Here is a 22,194-nt window from a genome sequence, read left to right as displayed (position 1 = left end):
AAAAGAAAACAAGTTATTAGAAACGGCTGACGTGCAAGGGGCTGCTTAGAGTTTGATCTTTATTAGGGGTTGTTCACACTGACAGCAATCATGTGTACTGCATTATATATATTATAATTCATAGCAAAATATGGCATGTTAAGGCTTATTATTTGAGATGCAAGATCGGTCAGATCGGCAAACATTTTTTATATTATATTATTTTCTCCTGATAACCAATTTTTGTAACAATTTTGTAATTTCAGACTTACCAAAAGGGTAAGGTTTTGAAAGGGACTATCAGGACCTATCATACTCCAGGCAATGCGATGCAAGTGTTTTGTGCTAGTTTGAGCCAGACTCAGTTTTCATTTTCACGTCCAGCACCGCGTTGTTTAAATATCAAATGCCCTCGCGCCCATCTGTTCGCCCATGGCCGTGCTGATCTGAAAACCAGGTGTGTTCAGGCGCATTGTTGGCGTGTTGCTATTTTGAGGAACTGTAGGTGAGGAAAGCAGTTTTTTTGTGTTATTTAAAGCTACACTGTGTAAATTATTTAGTTTATTCTTAGCTAAAAACACTTAGTTCTTTCAAAAATATATGTGCTCATTAATGTATATTTACTTCTTTCAAGTAATAAAGTATTCTCGTAAGTTTATAATATGCCATTGAAAATACGAACGGGTGAGGGGTTCGAATGCCGGTCGCCATGTTGCTCCTCCATCTTGAAAGTACAGTAGCCAAAGAGGGACATACCCGTAAATTCAAGCTTCGCCTTTCGCGTTTTAACACTCGATGGCGCCGTGTCGAATGTGAAGAGGGGGATTGCCATGTTAATCTTGGACTAAATGGGCCACCGTAGGAGTTAAAACAAAATCAGAATTGAGAGAAACAGAAACTATTATTCACTGGATGGTCATATACCTTTACACCGCTAGATGGGGGAAAATATCACACAGTGGAGCTTTAATAGGCGGGTACACAACGCGTGTACACTCATTACACACACAGGGATGCGCAGCAGCACACAAACATGCCAAATATATATATATAATAAAGGATTCCTCTCTGGAGAAGCGTTCAAACTTTCCGCTAACAAATCCCGCCATGTAACTAGCGAATCGGCCATCTCTGCCTATATAAAGCTTGTGTTTTCTGCCCTTGTGTTTATTGACTGGATTATCTGCACAGTGTTTTTTAGCCTGTTACATGGATTATGATTCTGGATTACCCTAATAAATGACATTAAATTTGGATCCTTTGCAAATGCATTTGTATCCTCAACCCGTGTGTTTTAGAGCAGTAACATAACAGTAACACTGCTGTACTATTATAAAAAGCATAAATTGAAAATTTTTGATTTACCTTCCTGCTCATTTTGTAAAATACTGTCACAAATTAAATTATGAATTATTCTTTAATGCTTCAATTCATTTCAATTCATGTAATAATTCATTATACATTTATGAATAAATTCTGTTCTTTTTTTATCTGCTGGGAATTTAAAGAACCAAACCTAAAAAATTTTTTTGCTGTATTGTAATAAAAATGAGAACAAAGACAAACTTCCTAGTACGTGCAAAACATTTTTTTTTCAAGCTGTAATTTGTTTATTTTGCTCAAATAACAAACACACTTGCAAATAAAATAATTTGATTTTTGTAATTTATTAATAATATAATATTTTTTTATCAAACGGATGAGAAAAATAAAGTGCCAATCAATCCAAAGAGCTCTAAAAGAATTTTAGAATGTTTTTGAGGGTAAAACAAGCAGATTTACGGCTGGGCTCAATTTTATTTGAATGAATTGAATGTATAAGAACTGGCAGTTTCAGAGCGAAGCATGTCGTGTTTATACTCACACATTTATACTCATACATCCATTTTACATTGTACAGCTGAATTATTTTAATGAAATACAATGTGTTTCTATTAAAGCTACACTGTGTGATATTTTCCCCCATCTAGCGGTGTAAAGGTATATGACCATCCAGTGAATAATAGTTTCTGTTCCTCTCAATTCTGATTTTGTTTTAACTCCTACGGTGGCTGATTTAGTCCAAGATTAACATGGCCAATCCCCCTCTTCACATTCGACACGGTGCCATCGAGTGTTAAAACGCGAAAGGCGAAGCTTGAATTTACGGGTATGTCCCTCTTTGGCTAATGTACTTTCAAGATGGAGGGGCAACATGGCGACCGGCATTCGAACCCCTCACCCGTTCGTATTTTCAATCGCATATTATAAACTTACCAGAATACTTTATTACTTGAAAGAAGTAAATATACATTAATGAGCACATATATTTTTGAAAGAACTAAGAGTTTTTAGCTAAGAAACAAAACATTTACACAGTGTAGCTTTAAAATAACTGATATATGTCATATATAAATTAATTTAAATTATATAAAATATTATTTAATTTACCTCACTCATGTTTTTTTTTTTTTACAATAATTTGCTACAATAGTTTCTGCTCACTGACAAATTCCAACTGTATTAGAAAGTTTGATGCATCTTTGACAAGTTTCTGTCGCTTACAAATTGCTGTCAGTGTGAGCACACCTTTGCTCAAAAGCGTAGGAAGGGAATCTTCAGCTCATTCGGTAGGCATGACTGACGTTAGCTGCGCAACAATTCACTTTTTTGTCATTCTTCCCCGAAAGAGATATTTGTGCGTTATTGCCTTAGATGCAATAAAATCCTTGACACAAATAGAAATCGACACCACAGAATCTTAAACATGCATTACAGCGCATGTGCATCGCAGGGGAACAGACAGTTATTTCCAACATGAAGTGCATGCAGACTTTCTGTTGATCACCATAGACAATAACATCAGTGCAAAACCAGAAGTTCCTCCACAACAGAAAAAAGTTTCAACCACAAAAGCCTGGTGAAGAAACAACATTCAAAGTGCTAAATAAAAAAACACCCAGCACGTTTCTGCTTCTGATCGCTCCGCTCTTCTTGCCGGCTGGTTTTCATTGTAAGTGCATCACTGTAACCGTGTTTGAACACAGGGATGATATTATTATCTGTGGCAGCCGTACATGCACATTAAGTTGAAAAAAACCTGGAATATCCCTTGAAGCCCAGCACACATGCAAAGGGATTCTCTGCTGGACTATGAAGACCAGCGCCAGTGTCATGCGTTAATGGGGAACAGGCATCAGGAATCACACAGGGGACGTCACACTAGTTACTTACTGATCTAAACCGTTTGATTCAGACCAGAGTCGAGAGGCCTAACGGGCCATGAGAAGTCTTGCTCTGCTAAAACAAACACGTCAGATCAAATTAGATGAACTAGAAAAGAGGAATAAAAGTTTTTAACTTAGTACAAAGGCTTTGATTGAATCTCTAAGCATGAGCAATAGTATTAGTGATGCTTGACAGCAGTAAAGGAGGATCTTTGACATTTATTAATCTCGTCTTTAATAATATATTTTTGTCGTCACATAGTTAGGTGGCTAGTTTGGAAAAGTAAGCAGGTGTCATGTGACTCAGTGAATTTTTATTATTATCATTTAATGCCATGTCAGCATCAAAGGCTATATTCATGGAAAACTCAAGAGTAATATAGTGTAAAATAATAATAATAATAATAATAATAATAATAATAATAATAATAATAATAATATTTCAGTTATTGTATGCAATAATTTAATTATATTTAGTCTACAAATACATAAATATATCTATAAGACCAATAACAAAGTAATATATATATATATATATATATATATATATATATATATATATATATATATATATATATATATATATATATACAGTCTTGTTCAAAATAATAGCAGTACAATGTGACTAACCAGAATAATCAAGGTTTTTCGTATATTTTTTTATTGCTACGTGGCAAACAAGTTACCAGTAGGTTCAGTAGATTCTCAGAAAACAAATGAGACCCAGCATTCATGATATGCACGCTCTTAAGGCTGTGCAATTGGGCAATTAGTTGAATTAGTTGAAAGGGGTGTGTTCAAAAAAATAGCAGTGTGGCATTCAATCACTGAGGTCATCAATTTTGTGAAGAAACAGGTTTGAATCAGGTGGCCCCTATTTAAGGATGAAGCCAACACTTGTTGAACATGCATTTGAAAGCTGAGGAAAATGGGTCGTTCAAGACATTGTTCAGAAGAACAGCGTACTTTGATTAAAAAGTTGATTAGAGAGGGGAAAACCTATAAAGAGGTGCAAAAAATGATAGGCTGTTCAGCTAAAATGATCTCCAATGCCTTAAAATGGAGAGCAAAACCAGAGAGACGTGGAAGAAAACGGAAGACAACCATCAAAATGGATAGAAGAATAACCAGAATGGCAAAGGCTCAGCCAATGATCACCTCCAGGATGATCAAAGACAGTCTGGAGTTACCTGTAAGTACTGTGACAGTTAGAAGACGTCTGTGTGAAGCTAATCTATTTTCAAGAATCCCCCGCAAAGTCCCTCTGTTAAAAAAAGGCATGTGCAGAAGAGGTTACAATTTGCCAAAGAACACATCAACTGGCCTAAAGAGAAATGGAGGAACATTTTGTGGACTGATGAGAGTAAAATTGTTCTTTTTGGGTCCAAGGGCCACAGGCAGTTTGTGAGACGACCCTCAAACTCTGAATTCAAGCCACAGTACACAGTGAAGACAGTGAAGCATGGAGGTGCAAGCATCATGATATGGGCATGTTTCTCCTACTATGGTGTTGGGCCTATTTATCGCATACCAGGGATCATGGATCAGTTTGCATATGTTAAAATACTTGAAGAGGTCATGTTGCCCTATGCTGAAGAGGACATGCCCTTGAAACGGTTGTTTCAACAAGACAATGACCCAAAACACACTAGTAAACGGGCAAAGTCTTGGTTCCAAACCAACAAAATTAATGTTATGGAGTGGCCAGCCCAATCTTCAGACCTTAATCCAATTGAGAACTTGTGGGGTGATATCAAAAATGCTGTTTCTGAAGCAAAACCAAGAAATGTGAATGAATTGTGGAATGTTGTTAAAGAATCATGGAGTGGAATAACAGCTGAGAGGTGCCACAAGTTGGTTGACTCCATGCCACACAGATGTCAAGCAGTTTTAAAAAAACTGTGGTCATACAACTAAATATTAGTTTAGTGATTCACAGGATTGCTAAATCCCAGAAAAAAAAAAATGTTTGTACAAAATAGTTTTGAGTTTGTACAGTCAAAGGTAGACACTGCTATTTTTTTGAACACACCCCTTTCAACTAATTGCCCAATTGCACAGCCTTAAGAGCGTGCATATCATGAATGCTGGGTGTGGTGTGTTTTCTGAGAATCTACTGAACCTACTGGTAACTTGTTTGCCACGTAGCAATAAAAAATATACTAAAAACCTTGATTATTCTGGTTAGTCACATTGTACTGCTATTATTTTGAACAAGACTGTATATATATATATATATACACACACACACATACAGTATAACTGAATTATTAATTCTCTCTACAACGACCTTGAGCGTGGCACTGAATAAAATAAAACATTATTATTATTATACCAATAATACCAGTAAAATAACAGACATAAATTTCAATTTCAATTTAATATTTGATACCAAATCTATTACTTAAACCTAAATAAAAAATGTCTTATATCATCTAAAGCAGGACGTTCCAATAAAATATACTTCAGAGTCAAGGAATACTTACAAAAAATAACATTTAAGGGATAGTTCACCCAAAAATAATCCCATGATTTACTCACCCTCAAGCCGTCCTAGGTGTGTATGACTTTCTTTTTTCAGACGAATACAATCAGAGTTGAATATGAAAGGAGGTCTGCTGGAAGCTAGATATTTTACTTTATAACATGTTAAATACATATACAAGCCCATCGGTTCACATCAGAAGGACTTTATTAACCCCCAGGAACTTGTAAAAGTAATGGATTACTTTTATAATGGATGGATGCAGTTTTCTGGGATTAAAAATTTGGTCCACCATTCATTGCCATTATAAAGCTTGGATTACCCAGGACATTTTTTATATAACTCTGATTGTATTCATCTGAAAGAAGAATGTCATATACACCTAGGATGGCTTGAGGGCGAGTAAATCATGGGGTCATTTTCAATTTTGGGTGAACTATCCCTTTAAAGGCAATTCTTCCCCTTTTAGGAAATTTACATTAGTATAATATACATACACATGACATCAGTCTTGTGACCAATTTGACATATTATACATAAAGTTTTTTCATTTCTATTTTCAAAGCAATAACAAAGGTTAGATCTTTAATTTATCACTGGATTGACTTCATATACCACTTTCACTTCCACTGTTTTAGAAATATACAAATACAGTCCGGCTTTACGCCAACTCTTACCGCCGTGATGAACTTGCTGCTCTGCGTCTGCAGCTCCGTCTCTTTGTGGTAGAGGACGGAGGACGTGACTTTGGGTGGAGACGGGGACGGTGTGGGAGAGGACAGATAGGAGCCTCCGTCACTGGTGTAGCTCTCCATCCCTAAGGCAGGGTGATGCTGGACAGTGATGCTGCTCAAACCGCTGACACTGTCACTGGAGGTGCACTGGGACGAGCTCTCAGCACTGTCACTGACTGCACACGGACAAAGATAAGTTAACATCCACCAAAACATTACATTTTCTTACATATACTGTATGTATATGTGACCCTGGACCACAAGACCAGTCATGCGTCGCACGGGTATATTTTTATGGCAATAGTCAACAATACATTGTATGGGTCAACATTTTTGATTTTTCTTGTATGCCAAAATCATCAGGATATTACAGTTTTTCTCAGTCGCTTTGGTACATTTCTCAGATCAGAATTGAAATTCTCAAAACTACCCGTTCAATTCTCACATCATTGTGTCACTTGTGCACATCAAAAAAGCAGTTTCTCATTTCTTTGAACAAGTTGCAAATGCTTTGGTACATCCATGCCAATGATTATGTCCAATTCTCTGTTGTTTCCTGCATTATAAGTTGGTTATGTCATGTTGATCAAAATGTATTATATTTGGTCTCTGTTGAATAGTCTCACCCCCCACAACATTTAGGCACAAGCTCATAGCATAAGTCTTTACATGCAAAATGGTTGAACAAGTTATCATAATATGTCAAGCATATTTCTATACTTTCTATATTTCCATTAGACTTTTTTCTAAATCTGTTATTCAGTGCTGTCTTTTAATTTCTGTTTCTCACTGACATGTTCTGTCAATAAAATACAGTCCAAACAGTAAGAGTGTAACTTTTCCATTCTCTTGCAATTACACTCACACACACACTAAGATGTAACTTACAATTGACAATAATTGTCATGAAAACTTTAGCCATCAGTTTCATCAGCAGTTTCCATCAGAACATCCCTCCAGAGTAAACTGTTATATTGACAACATGACTAAACAAATTGACTGTCTTATCCGTACACAATGACACAAGGACTTGTCATTCTGATGGCACTGACATGTTCATTGACACAGATATTTACTTTTGAGAGATGAACTAAGGATTTTGAGTAAGAGTGTAGCTTTTGCAGGTTATCCATGGCGCTTTGCTATTTGTACAAATTGTTTTGAGAAATGCACTTACTGTTTTGCAAATTGTGAGTTTGATTCGAGAAATGTACCAAAGCGACTGAGAAAAACTGTAAGTACAGATCATCTTCCATGAAGATATTGTGTAAATGTCCTACCGTACATATATCAAAAATGTTTTATTAGTTGTAATATGCATTGCTAAGGACTTCATTTGGACAACTTTAAAAGCGATTTTCTCAATATTTCTATTTTTTTGCACCTTCAGATTCCTGATTTTCCCAGGTTTTCAACATTGATAATATAATCAGAAATGTTTCTTGAGCATCAAATCATCATATTAGAATGATTTCTGAAGGATCATGTGACACTGAAGACTGGAGGAATGATGCTGAAATTCAGTGGAATAAATTACATTTTAAAAGACATTACCACAGAAAACAATTCTTCTAAATTGTAATAATATTTCATAATATTACTGTTTTTACTATTTTTAAATCAAAATGCAGCCTTTTGTGAGCAGAAGAGACAAAAATCTTTTGAATGGTAGTGTATAATTATTTATGTATATCATTTCCTAATATATATATATATATATATATATATATATATATATATATATATATATATATATATATATATATATATATATATATATATACATATACACTGTATATACAGACAGACAGACAGACAGACAGACAGACAGACAGACAGACAGACAGATAGATAGATAGATAGATAGATAGATAGATAGATAGATAGATAGATAGATAGATAGATAGATAGATAGATAGATAGATAGATAGATAGATAGATAGATAGATAGATAGATACTGTAGATATACAAATACATAAATTCTCAGTCAAGAACAGGACGTGGAACTGGAGGAACTTGTCTAACAATAGCTGAAATATCTGCTATTCTTTCAGTGCCATTTGACTATATTTGTCTTTGTGAGAGTATGTCTAGGCTGCCCAGTCAAACCGCACACATTCGGCCCCTCATAGTTTCCATTGGCTTCCATTGTACAAAAGAAACACCACCCGAGTGAGAGGGGCCCATTTCCGGCTTTAAGCTTCCTGTCTAAAAGCGTATTTGAGCGTTCTTAGCTGCTGTTCATTTACACCTTCGGCCCACCACAGACACTATTATAAGATGACGCATCCTGTTGATTTATTTAGACTGGAGATGAACTCGACTAATATGGTCTTAATAAAATATCATAAATATGACGTATCTTAGAGATACTAGTATTAACTCATGCAATGTACTATTATAGGTAATATATTTTAAGGAGTTAAAGAGTGACAAACTGTCAGCATACAGTATATGACAATATGCATGCTGGAGCGTTGAATCCATGTTTGCAATGTTGAAACTAACAAACTACCAACTAAACTACTAATTCTGCGGATCAACCACTGTCTGTAATGTGGATTGTAGTTTGTAATATAGTACCTGTTAATGGGACGTCATTCCGGAACTGTGGTCTCCACAGAGAGCGGACACAGCCACAGACTTTGAGCGATGCTAAGGGGCAAGCGGGAAAACACGGAACGGATTTGAGGAATTTGTGGATTTTTTTGCGGGACAGAACGCTTTTATGGGAATCCCCTGGGGGTGAGGAAGGGAAGGGGGCAAGAGGGGCAGGGGCTCTAGCCACCGGGACACCCCCTGTGCACGGCCCTGAGACCATATTAATCATATGAAGAGTTCGGTTGCAAAACGCGATAAAACGCCATTTTTTGACATTTAGATTTTATTATTGGAAATCACTGTTTAGATGTACCTTAATCTATGTGTAAATTGCTGCCATTAATAATATTTAAAAAATGTACATTTTAAGCCTCCTACAAAATGTATTTTTTCACAAAACGCGAAATCCGCCAGCCCAGTTTCTTTACAAAGTGCGATAAAGAACGTTCAGGATGCTGCGCAAGCTCAGGATGTCACGCGAGGAGAAAGTCACCGCCGGTGAAGTGCTCCGAGTTTGCTCAGTGATTTAACGATAATAGCAAAACAAAAAACATATTTTTAAAAAGAGGATTCAATAGGCTAACTAAAAAAGGTTTACCATTTAATTGTTTATACTGTAGGCGAGCTGTCAGTCACGTAGGCTACGTCACTGATCGACAGCTGTCTGTCAGTCAGAGAATCAAAGCTTCAGAGTCAAGCTTAACGTTATGGATTTAGATGACGGATTGGAGCCGGTCAGGAAGGCATCTAAAGAAAATCATCAAAGGGAGAAGACCAAACGGGCAAGGCATTCAGGGGAGGGAAAACATCCAAAGATTTATTTTGGTCATCGTGCGACTGTGAGTAATGTTGGTCTGTGTCATGCGCGCTCACACACACACACACACACACACACACACGCACACGCACACACACGCGCACACACGCGTGCACACACACACACACACACACAGGATAATATAGCCTATGGTGGATATATAGCGTTTTGCACACAAAAAAATACAAAAATATGTTATGTATGTTCTGGCTCGGAATCTTATTATTAATCAATCTTTGTATATACTATTCCATATATTTATGATGTATTTGTTTTTTTAACCAATTTAAGATGTCTGACAATGTTAAGATAAATATGTTGCATTTTGGCATGGTTTTTGACTTATTTATGAACTATTTATGGACATAAAATTAAATAAAAAATATCCGGGATTTGAAGAATATTGTGTCCCTGGCCTACACTGAGCTCAAGTAATAGTTTAATGTACAAAAAATTGTGAATGAACGTGACTGTTGATGTCTTAAACAATAATGTCAAATAACCAACATTTCTCAAAATGGATATATCTCGTTTTGCAACGAAACTCTTCATATACACTATTAAAAAAAGGTAATAAAGGCTATTATAAATATAAATGAGTTTTATAAGGGGAACAATGGTGCTAAAGGCACACCTTAAGAAAAATGTGCTTTTAATCATGTCTAAGTTCATACTTGTGCAAAAAAAATCTCTTTAGCAAAGTTTGCAGTATTTTCTGTTTATTTTGATGAATAAAATTATTCATTATTGTTCAATAAATATAAAAATGTAATATTTTTAAAATACAGAAACTATTTTTTAAGTAAATAATCTGAAAACACTGAATGAATGAGATCCCATAATAATTTAATAAAGTTTTACAGTAATAACAAGTAAATCTAAAATAATTTTTTTTTGATCAAATCAGCAAAAAATAATTTTTTTGGAAGCATAATTAGCACTGAAGCCTAGCAACTGTATTCCCAATATGATTGTAAAAGGTTTGTTATTCATTCTCTGTATTAAGATGATACTCGACCCCCTTATAGTGCCCCTCAAAATGACTGTGCTCGGCTCTGATCTATATACACGGGTCCCCTTACAGTGGAGTCGCCATTTTGGGCCGGCATGTTTCTACAGTAGCCCTAAACGGACAAACTTCTCTACAGAGCGCTAGTCACTCTCTGCTCTCTCCGACGACATCTTTGTCCTGTGTCAGCCACCGTAGCGTATCTATGTGCTTTGAAAGGGAGGGGTGAGGAATGGGTGATTGCAATTCACAACCTCACCACTAGACGCTGCTAAGATTCACACACTGCACCTTTAAATTGTCCTCAAAATAATGTCACAATGCCAAAAATCCTAATGCTCCTTAAATAGGCCTTATGTACTTCATGCTAATTATTTTTTGCATTTGATTTGACCTGGACAAGATGTCATGCATATTTTTTACGGAGACACACAGACTTCCAGACAGCGACTCACTCATGGAGGACTGAACGGTAGAATCGTGCTCCAGCTCGTCCTCTTCGATGCAGTCGTACGGCCAGTGGCTCAGAGACGGGCAGCCGGGCAGCGGGTGAGACGGGTAGAGGTGCAGGTTCAGAGAGCCCAGCAGAGAAGACGACGACTGACTGCCGGAGGACGATGAGCTGCTGTTGGAAATGGTGGAGTGAGGTCTCTTAAACGGCGTGGTGTGGTCGAACGAGGACACCGCTATGGACGCCCGCATCCTGGACTCTGCAGAGACGGAGGATGGACAGAAATCAGATGCCATTGCTCTCAGTTAGACTGCCATATGCATCCACACATTAAAGGATAGTTCACCCACAAATGTATTCACCCTTAAGTTGTTCCAAACCTGTATGAGTTCCTTTCAAGACGGTACTGACGGTAGCCAATGATTTTGTATGGAAATCAATGGCTAAAATATCTTCTGTGTTTAGCAAGTTATAATTTTCATGTTTGGGTGAACTATACCTTTAAATAAGCTGCAGGAATGAATCAATGAATGCTGAAGTAGTTCCACATAATTAAAAATGTTTAAAACTATTACCTTTTAATAGTAGAAGGTATCAGTGTTCATAAGTTTTATATATTTAAATAAAGCTGTAATCAAATCAAATTTAAACAAAACTTTAACTTGCATTAAAAATTAGAAATGATTAATTGGCAACAAACTGAAATCAAAATAGATTCAAATGACATACTATTACTGAAATAATAAATGAAAGCTAAATCGAAATCAAAATATTAAAAATTACTTATAGACTTAAAAATGTTATATACATAATACTAACATTCTATTTGAAAATATTACTCTATGTACTTTATATTTTTGGATTTGTATATAATTTAACAATATTAGATTTCCTTTGATTTAAACTTAGATTTCCTTGTAATTTAATAATGCCAATATATTCAAATGGTATTTCGTTCAACATTTTGATACTGTATGTTTGTTTCTGTATTTCACAGTCACATCGCAGGACAATTTCTGCATTAGGTAATTTAATAGATAATTTAATGTTCATGCACAAAACGTGTGGTCTTTGCTGTCCAACTGAAGGAAACTAAAGCAACTAAATTGCAGATGGTGTCAGCTGTGTGTGCGGTGACCTGCTGCTTTGAGCCAAATCACACAACAGTCATTCACATCATTTGATGTATGACATTCAAAAGCTTCTTACGCCTGAGACGTGCCACTCAGACATTACAACACAGGCTATGACTTGAGTCTGACACGGTAAAGTGAATAAACACACACTAACAGTCAAAGCAAAAGAGCAGATAACACACTGCTCTGAAAGGACCCGCACACTGAAGCTCGGCTCAGAGGCTTCTCAGAGATCAGACGAGCTCCAGCTGTGCTTCGCTGTGTGATTCTAAAAATATGCTTCAAACAGGACGGGAAAATGTGGGATATAAATATGGGCCACATTCAATAAATATTTCAGACCCTGCGGCTGTGCCTTCTGTCCATTAGGTTTAGGATTAATAATCAAATACCGGTATTAATAAATACGATAAAACTGATATGAAAAGTATTGTTCTTCCATAAAAGAATATCTATCTATCTATCTATCTATCTATCTATCTATCTATCTATCTATCTATCTATCTATCTATCTATCTATCTATCTATCTATCTATCTATCTATCTATACCTGATCAGGCAAAACATTATGACCTAATATTGTTTTGTTTTGGTCCCTCCATTTCCGTATAACTGACACGGATCACATTATTACCACCTTCCTAATATTGTTTTGGTCCTCGTTTTGCTGCCAAAGCAGCCCTGACCCGTCCAGGCATGGACTCCACTAGACCCCTAAAGGAGTGCTGTGGTATCTGGCAACAAGATATTAGTAGCAGATCCTTTAAGTCCAGTAAGTTGTGAGGTGTGGCCTCCATGGATCTGACTTTTTTGGTTCAGCATATCCCACAGATGCTCGATTGGATTGAGATCTGGGGAATTTGGAGGCCAAGTCAACACCTCAAACTCACTGTTGTGCTCTTCAAACCATTCCTGAACTATTTTTGCTTTGTGGCAGAGCACATTATCCTGCTGAAAGAGCCACAGCTGCCGGGGAATACCCGTTTCATGAAAGGGTGTACATGGTCTGAAACAATGATTAGGTAGGTGGTACGTCCCATACCCGATCCCAAGGTTTCTCAGCAGAACATTGCCCAAAGCATCACACTGCCTCCATTGGCTTGCCTTCTTCCCATAGTGCATCCTGGTGCCATGTGTTCCCCAGATAAACGATGCACATGCATCCGACCATCTACATGATGTGAAAGAAAACGATTCATCAGACCAGGCCACCTTCTTCCATTGCTCCGTGGTCCGGTTCTGATGCTTCCTTGGAGGACTTTTGATAGACACTGACCACTGCAGACCAGGAACAGCCCACAAGAGCTGCAGTTTTGGAGATGCTCAGCCATCAGAAACTGCCATCTCAAATTGGCCCTTGTCAAACTCGCTCAAATCCTTACACTTGCCCCATTTTTCCTGCTTCTAACACATCAACTTTGAGGACAAAATGTTCAGTTGCTGCCTAATATATCCCACCCACTAACAGATGCAGTGATGAAGAGATCATCAGTGTTATTCACTTCACCTGTCAGCGGTCATAATTTTCAATAATTTTCTTTTTCATAAACTGATGCTGATGATGATGAGGTAAATGTCTTGCTGATGCAGACATCTTACCTGACCCTTTCATAATGTAGTCGACGGCTCGATCGCAGATCGCAGAGTCACTTGGTTTGATGTCCATGAATGGCTTGTTTCCAATTCCCATAGAAACCATTTCCTGCATCCGCAACTCTGATGTTAAAACATATAGATGCATTAATTAGAGGGATATAAATACATCTACAAAAAACAAAGAGAATAACACAAAAGGCTTTTATACCACAGTGTTTCTATTGCAACATATTTTCAGCTGCTAATAATAACAACTTAGAAAAAAAATGGCCCACAATGCATCTGTCAGTAAGACCGCAATGCTGAAGTGATAGTTTTGCTGTAATACGGCTGAAAACACAGAACACTGCCACAGCTAAATGTTTTGCAAAGGAAATGTCATTTTACCAGAGTCGTGAGTTGAATAAAATGTTGTAAAATAAAAAGATAAATCCACTGAAATAAAAAGATGATGTCTCCAAAACAAGTCTGATTCATGAGCGAATGACTCTTTTGATTTTATATAATATTTTAAAATGTAATATTTATTTATTTGATTACATTAGATTAATTTGTTTATTTTATTTGTCATATTTATATTATTTTTATATAAACAATTATCTTGATTTACACTGAATGTTATTTATTCAAATAAATAAATAAATGTTTTGCAGTGCAGCTAAAGAAATGACATTTTACATTAGACCTTTTAGCTTGAATTTAATGCAGTGAAATAAGCATATGATGTCCCCAAAACAAACAGAACGAGCGTAGTCTGATTTACGAACAAATGACTCTTGTGAGCGGTTATTGTTAAATGAATTGGTCAAAATTGTAGTAGTCTGAATTATTGAATGCATGAGAGTGTTACTGATTTAAAATTGGACAAAATGTAGTAGTAAAGATTTACAATGTTTGCCAGTTTTTTTTTTTTTAAATAAAATCATTACGTAGTTAGAGGAACAGTGCTGTATTCGTTGCTGCTTTCTGACCTCGGTTTCGTAAGGCCTGCCGCCACAGGATCTTGCCGATGACGCTGGTCCAGACGGCCTTCACCTCTCCAGAACTGGCCTGTAGGATGAACGTATCCTGGGATTTTCTTCGACGAAACCAGATCTCAAAGCGCAGCCCGCTATCGCCGACATTCTCTGTCATTCCGATCTCGGCTGTCTGAAAGGATACAAAATAAGAGTTCAACCTCACAACTGACGGAAGAAACTCTGGAGATAAAAAAGACATAAACATCATATTCTGTACCTTGTAGGACTGTTTGTAGATGTAGATGTCATATCCTCCTTCAATCTTTTTGGTCTTGCTGAAGAGGATGAGATCCTCGAACAGGAAAACATGACGAAGGTATTTTTTGCGTCCGCACCAAACAATGAACTCGTCCTGACACCGAAGCTGGCCCTGCTCCTTCAGATTGACCTGAATGCACAACACCAGCCTCTCTCAAATCATGACACTCAGTGTAAAATAATAATAAAACTATTACAGTAAGAATCATCAATAAAAATTCAAGGAAGAGTAAATGAGAACATGCTTTAAAGATAATTCTGAAGGAAAATGAGTTTAATTGTCATGAAAACAATACAAGTCAAATCTTAATGGTACAAAAATAGAGTTACATTTATTTTATATATTAATTTATATATATTCAAACATACAAACAAATATTTGGGGGAAAATTTTAAATAATAATGATTTTTACTTAATATTTAAATTAGTTTTGATTTTATTTACATTGAATATGAATTCAAATACAGTTTTATTTTGTTTTTAATAATACTGATTTGTTTTATTTATTTCAGATAAATAATAAACACATCTTTACTTACAAAAACAATTAAATATTTATAAATGTATCATAAAAATGTATTTATTTACATTAAACATTCTTTAAATAAATACAAATATTTACGTGAATAAAATGTATTAAAAATATTAATAAATAATAATAATTGCAAATAATGATTTATTTTATGATAAATTTCATTTATTTTATTTTTATGATAATTATTTATTTGAGTTTTTATAATAAAAATGAATTATTTATTTCAGTTAAAATGAAATTATATTATTAATTCTATTTTTCAAATAAAAAATATTTATATTTTAAATAGCTTTAAAATAATATTTATTTACATTAAATGCTCTTTAATAAATAAATAAATATTTGAATACATAAATTGTGAATTTGAAAACAATCAAATAGTGAAATTTAATATATATTTTTTATAATTATTTAAATAAAGAAATTCATCAAGGAGCCAACTAGATTATGAAGCAAGTTAGAAAATAGAAGAGGGTTGGGTGAGGGGTGGTTCATTGGTTTTAGGGTGGTTAAGTGCTTATGAAAGAGGTGTGTGTATCTCCTACTATCCAAACTCCACTTACATCACATCCACGGATGGCGTCCATGGCTAGCAGGTCATTTCCGTGGCGCAGCTGGAACTTGACCATCTCTTCAGCTGTTCTGAGGTCAGTGAGCTCCTGCTCCTGAGAGTGGCCGCACTCCTTAATCAGATCCTTCAGGAGAAGAGCGTATTTACTCATCCTCTGGATGGGCTTCAGCAGGTAGGACGCCAAGTCCATCTTATCGCCCAGTTCCACCTGCTTATTCTGAAGACGACATGGTGACATTCAGACAAAATCTGTCCCAGCTCGAGTGAATAACGTCATGGGGGAGAAATGAGGTCGCTCACCTTGAAGAAAGTGTTTCCGTGGCTTATTAGCAAGGCATCTGAGCGGGGCTTGTTCTTGCTGTACAGGGCGTACATACCGAACTGCTCCTCCTACCCATGGACAAAACAATGAAGAAATGCATTTATATCTTAAATAGAGCAAGACCGTTTTCTTTCTGAGACATTCTTTCGAACAGTAGTGCATCATGTCGAATCGGTGAGCGCCTGAAACGTAACTCACGTGTTGCAGGAAGCAGCTGCTGATGGACAGGGGCGAGTGGGCGCAGCTCTCCAGATCCTTCAGGAAATACTGGCTGTGGAAGTCACACAGCTTCTCCAGATTCCCAAAAATAATGCTGCGCTTCCCTCTCAGGTCCTGAGGAAGGTCCAGTCGCTCCATCTCAGGGAAGTAGTGCTCGATGATGTAGCTGAGAGATCTCACGTACTCTCTCTCTGTGGTGATCATCTCGTCCATGATGTGTTGAATTTTGCTGAAAGGCAGTGTGATTGAGGGCTGGACCATCACGTGGATTTACAGTCGGTTTTAACATGAGGATATATGGAAAAAAACACCCTAGACCTTATACAGTTTTTTTTAACCCCTAAATGCCAGGGGGCTTAGGTCACATTTACATTGTTTTTATGAAACCCATTCAAAATGATGGATAATAATAATAATAATAATAATAATAATAATAATAATAATAATAATAATAATAATAATAATAATAATAATAAATAAAGTATTGTTATTATTATTATTTTATTAAATTATAAAAATTAAACAAATAAATGAAGAAACATATTGCTATAGTAATAATGCTATAAATAATGCTGTAAATAAAATTACAAATAATGTCTATTATTTATTTATATAATTCACTATTATTACTAATGTTTATGTTTTATGCTTTTTTGCATCCCTGCACAATGCTCCACTTACATGCTGTATATATATATATATATATAAAACATTAGTTATAATGCTATACTGTAAAATAAAAGATAGAACTTAATAATAATAATAATAATATAATTGTATTAAATTATAAAAATGTTATCAATAAAGTATTGCTATAGTAATAATGCTATACTGTAAAATAACATGTTTATTATTAGTATTAATATTATTTACAAAACAACAGTAGATTAAATATTAATAATCTCTAAATATTAATAATTTGTAAATATTAATAGTCTAATTATTTCTATTATTGCTAATATTTATGGTCTTTATTTTTTGCATCCCAGCACAATGCTTCACTTACTTGCTGTTCTTCTTCTTAATATTATGTTTTTATATTATATATTATTTATTTAAATGTGTAAAATTATAAAAATAAAACAAATCAATAAATAAATACATTACTAAAGTTAAAACAAAACTGTTTTTTTATTTAATAATAGTTATTATTATTTTTATAATTCTAAATTTCACTATACATTTTTATATTATTAAATTATAAAAAAGAACACTAATAAAATATAACTACAGTAATAATACTATGATGTAAAATAAAAATTGAGTATTTAATACTAATAATTTTTAAATTATTAAAACTTCCATTATTTACTATTATTACTAATAATTATGATTATTACTAATATGTATGATTATTACTAATATTTATAATTATTCCTTATTTCCCCCCCAAAAGTTGAGAAGTTTGCATCCCTACACACCCCTTCGCTCACCTGCTGTGTATCTTCACGTCCCCGTCGCTGTGTCTGCAGTGTGTCCTGGATGGGGACGACAAGCTGCGACTGCGGCCCAGCGCCGGGCTCTTCACGTCTGGCCGCTGGAGCTTCTTCTCTACACACACGTTGTTGGTGACCTCCAGTCCTTTGATGTAGATTCCCGTGTACCCGTGATGACCAGCATCCGGGTGAGCTTTGTCACGTGCCGTCAGCTCGTAGCTCATGGTTTTCTTCATGATCTTTTTGAGCGGCTGCTTGCGCTGACGCGTCGTCGGTGAATGCAGAGGCTCGGAGTGACACGAGGCGGACGAGTCGACGGTACAGTCGCTGTCGGTATCGTCGAACGGGGATGGCGAGAGCTTGTCACTCTCCGGTGGAAATGGGAACTGGTTTCTGGAGAACGGACCTGCTGAATGCGGCTTCTCATCTTTGTACTCGAAACACAATGTGGAAGAAGAGTTCAGAGTGGGAAGCTCAGAGGAGCCTACTCGGCTTTGGGTTTCCAAAAGTTTTGATGTTGTAGTTGCAGGCGCAGATTCTCCGGAGGTCATCGAGGCGGCAGCAGCAGCCTTGTCCAATGCTTCTTCCAGCTGCTGTTTGGTTTGCTGGCACTTCTGCCAAACGCCGCTCCACTGCTGCATCTCCCTTGGGCTGTTGAGGTTCAGCACCATCTGGTTGAGCACGCTGAAGTTGTCCAGGGAGAACTTTGTGGCCTCACTGTGGTAATCCTGCAAAACGTTCAGCACGGCCGGCGTGTAACTGACAGCATTATCGTCCACCCTCAGCTGACAGAAATACTCCTGGCAATGGATCATCCACTGCTTTGCCTGCGTGAGAGACGTTTTAACACATTATCTTAGTGGTGAATATCTGCCTTTTTTATTTATTTAATTATATGTTGGGGGTTTTTCTGGGACTTTTATTTTGACAGCATCTGAGCACAGATGCACAGGACTGGCCAAGTTTATGGCTGTGTCCAAAATCGCCCCCTATACCCTCATTCACTATTCCCGGTGCTGGAAGGGCTGCCACTTTTGTTATTGTTTGTGCTCGCTGTTTTTTAAGCGTTTGAAACTTAGCAAACTGGCAGCTCTAGTAGTAATGAAAAGATTCATCTTGAACTCTGGTGTGGAATCTAACATGCATAAACCTTATACTATTTAATAATCAATTAAAAAAATTTTTTTACCTGTATGATATATTACGCTGTAGCCACATTAGACCAGTGGTTTGGAAAACGGATCAGACACAGGAATTAATTTGGCATGCGAATCTCACAGTGCATTATGGGTATTCTCTAGCCGTTAAGCATACATTAGCTGTACGCTCGCTATTGCGGTGCATTATGGGATTGAATGAGTGCACTCAATAACGTCCACTATGGTTACGAACACCACTACAAATGGCCGTCCCCTACAATAGTGCCGGGGGCTATCATAGGGCATATTATGCCTTTTTTGTATGGGGGCAATTTCGAAGTAAAAAAAAGTAATGTTAATTTTAATTTTATTGTTAGTAATGTTTTTTATGGTTTTGTTTTGAGTAAATCATAATAATCATGGTATGAATTAGTTTTTTTTTTTACAGATTTCTTTATCAAGTTCAAATGTACTTTTTTAATTGATTCATTTTAAAACGATTCATTTGCAATTACGTTAGTAAACATTATGTAAAAATAAATATACATTTATTTGTAGAAATTGTTATGCGTGTGTAATTAAATACAATTTTAAACATACCGGTTTATCAGTCAGTCGACCACTAATTATCATGACATCATGATAGTAGTTGACATGATGAAGCAAACTAGACATAATGCAATCAAAAAACAATTCTTTACCGATTCGTAGAACTCGTAGAGGTTGTGCAGGACCTCCAGCTCGTTCTTGCGTGCCTCGCTCCGCTGCAGGACGGCGCTTATGTGCTGTTTGACCTCAGGAAGGGCTGAACCGGCTTTAGACTCCCTCAACAGCGCCGCAGCTTTCTTCTGCTGGTCCTACAGGAGCAAAATGAACACCACATTAGTGAATCGATTCACGAGTTCATTAGTGAATCATTAGTCATCGATTCATTAGTGAATCAAACATGATTCGCCTCAATGAATCGTCACACGGACCTTTATGGCATCTATGTTTTTTTATTTTATCTATTAAACTTTTTTTTTTTTTTTTTAACAGTTATAATTACATAACATATAATAATAATAATAATAAAGAAAAAAAATGTAGTATGATGTAGTAAATTTAATTCATATTACCCATATTCATGCTATATAGAGCATCTACTTAGACTGTATGTGATTTCTGAAGCAGCAAATGTTTTATTATTTAATTAATTCATAATTAATGCACCTCCTGTAGCTATAGCGCATAGTGTCGGATAAAGGCATTAATTTCCCTGTAGACTAAATGTCAACATTGTGTCTTGTGTCACTTCCATAAAAGTGGTCCAGTGGCCCGGGAGAAGGTCAAACTAGCTGTCGTTTGATATCTGACTGAAATCTTTTTTTGAGCATCCTGGGACAGTTCCTTTTTTTCCCTTTCGTTATATGAAACCCCATGTACACTTACTGTGGACTCCTCCATGAACTGGGCCAGACTCTGTCTCATGTCCTGAATGGAGCTCAGAGAAAGACTATACGAGTCCAAAGGAGCCAAGTGTTTCTCACTCTCCACATAAAACCACCTCTTCACCTGAGGAGAGATTCAGAAAAAAAACATCATCCCATTGTCTTATCCAATAATTGATTATTATTAGAATAAAACTGTAACAGTCAGGACATGGAAGTAAAAATCATTCATTCATTCACACCATAGATAGACAACCTGATTTTCAATAGTATCATACTTTAATGAGCTGCCCTATTATCAGTTAATGTGGGATGTTGTAGTGTTAGAGCACACAAAACAGTAGTTGTGTTTTCTGATCAAAAACTGAGATATAAAAACACAAAACCCTGAGTGAATTGATTGCATAATCCACAATGCCTCATTTTTATCACATCTAGCTCTTTCTTGAAGAACGATCAGATAAGCATATAGAGAAAATGAATTAGAAAAAAAGCAATACTGCTCATCAGTGTGCATCACTGTATTTGTGGATATAATAAATCAGGTCACACTTTATAGTCTGGGGAAGACATTCACTATTAACAACAACTTTTGCCTCAATAAACTATCAGTAATAGTTGTTATTAATAGTTAGTAAGGTAGTTAAGTTAAAAGGGTGGTTGCATGCGATTTCCCTTTTTTAACTTTAGTTAGTGTGTAATGTTGCTGCTTGAGCATAAACAGTATCTGCAAAGTTACTGCAAAAGTTTCTATCGGCACTACGTATTTGGAACCCCTTAAAAGGTTCTATATAGAAGTATGGTTGAGTATACTTCAAAGACCCTTTTATGCTAAAAAGGTTCTATAATGACATGAAAGAACCCTTTTGGCACTTAAAAGGGGTTCTATATAGAACACTGCAAAAAATACATTTCTTTTCTTAGCAAAAACTAAATTTTGAGTTATTTTTCCCCAAAATAAGACAATTACTTTTGCTTGTCTAGTAAATACTTCTTGTTTTAAGAATTTTTAGATGTTTGGATTAGAAACAAGACAAAAATACTAAGTAAGAAAAGCATTTTTTGCAGTAAACCTTTTAGGGGTTCCAACTACGTAGCTCCGATAGAACCTTTTCTTCTAAGAGTGTACTAAAACGTCTGGTTTGGACTACAACGAGCTTCTTCCTGGTTTGGTGACATCATAAACCCTCGCTAGTCACAGCAGATGTGACTTCTGCCCGTAATGGTAAGGGCCGTGGCGTTTCCGAAC

The 22,194-nt window shown here is 36.1% G+C and overlaps 1 protein-coding gene across 5 annotated transcripts in view; it reads right to left on the bottom strand.

Moving 5' to 3' along the window:
- The window catches only part of zgc:158766 (uncharacterized protein LOC100009641 homolog), a 93,925-nt gene that overhangs the window by 419 nt on the left and 71,312 nt on the right, over positions 1-22,194 (bottom strand). For 3 of the 5 annotated variants that reach the window (XM_067447874.1, XM_067447873.1, XM_067447876.1), the window contains 12 exons: positions 20,947-21,069; positions 20,217-20,372; positions 18,374-19,203; positions 16,920-17,169; positions 16,700-16,789; positions 16,392-16,616; positions 15,252-15,422; positions 14,987-15,164; positions 14,019-14,135; positions 11,288-11,542; positions 6,348-6,580; positions 3,193-3,258 (listed from right to left, as the gene is read on the bottom strand). In XM_067447874.1, coding sequence (XP_067303975.1) covers positions 3,211-3,258; positions 6,348-6,580; positions 11,288-11,542; positions 14,019-14,135; positions 14,987-15,164; positions 15,252-15,422; positions 16,392-16,616; positions 16,700-16,789; positions 16,920-17,169; positions 18,374-19,203; positions 20,217-20,372; positions 20,947-21,069 — 2,676 coding nt within the window. In that variant the 3' untranslated portion in view covers positions 3,193-3,210. The remainder of the gene's footprint in view (positions 1-3,192; positions 3,259-6,347; positions 6,581-11,287; positions 11,543-14,018; positions 14,136-14,986; positions 15,165-15,251; positions 15,423-16,391; positions 16,617-16,699; positions 16,790-16,919; positions 17,170-18,373; positions 19,204-20,216; positions 20,373-20,946; positions 21,070-22,194) is intronic. The other 2 variants (XM_067447875.1, XM_067447877.1) reach the window with 2 other exon arrangements.

This window comes from Pseudorasbora parva, chromosome 7, assembly GCF_024679245.1.
Source record: "Pseudorasbora parva isolate DD20220531a chromosome 7, ASM2467924v1, whole genome shotgun sequence".
In the NCBI taxonomy this organism is placed as follows: domain Eukaryota; kingdom Metazoa; phylum Chordata; class Actinopteri; order Cypriniformes; family Gobionidae; genus Pseudorasbora; species Pseudorasbora parva.
The sequence above is the reverse complement of the archived record's forward strand: the minus strand, read 5'-3'. Positions and strand labels throughout refer to the sequence as shown.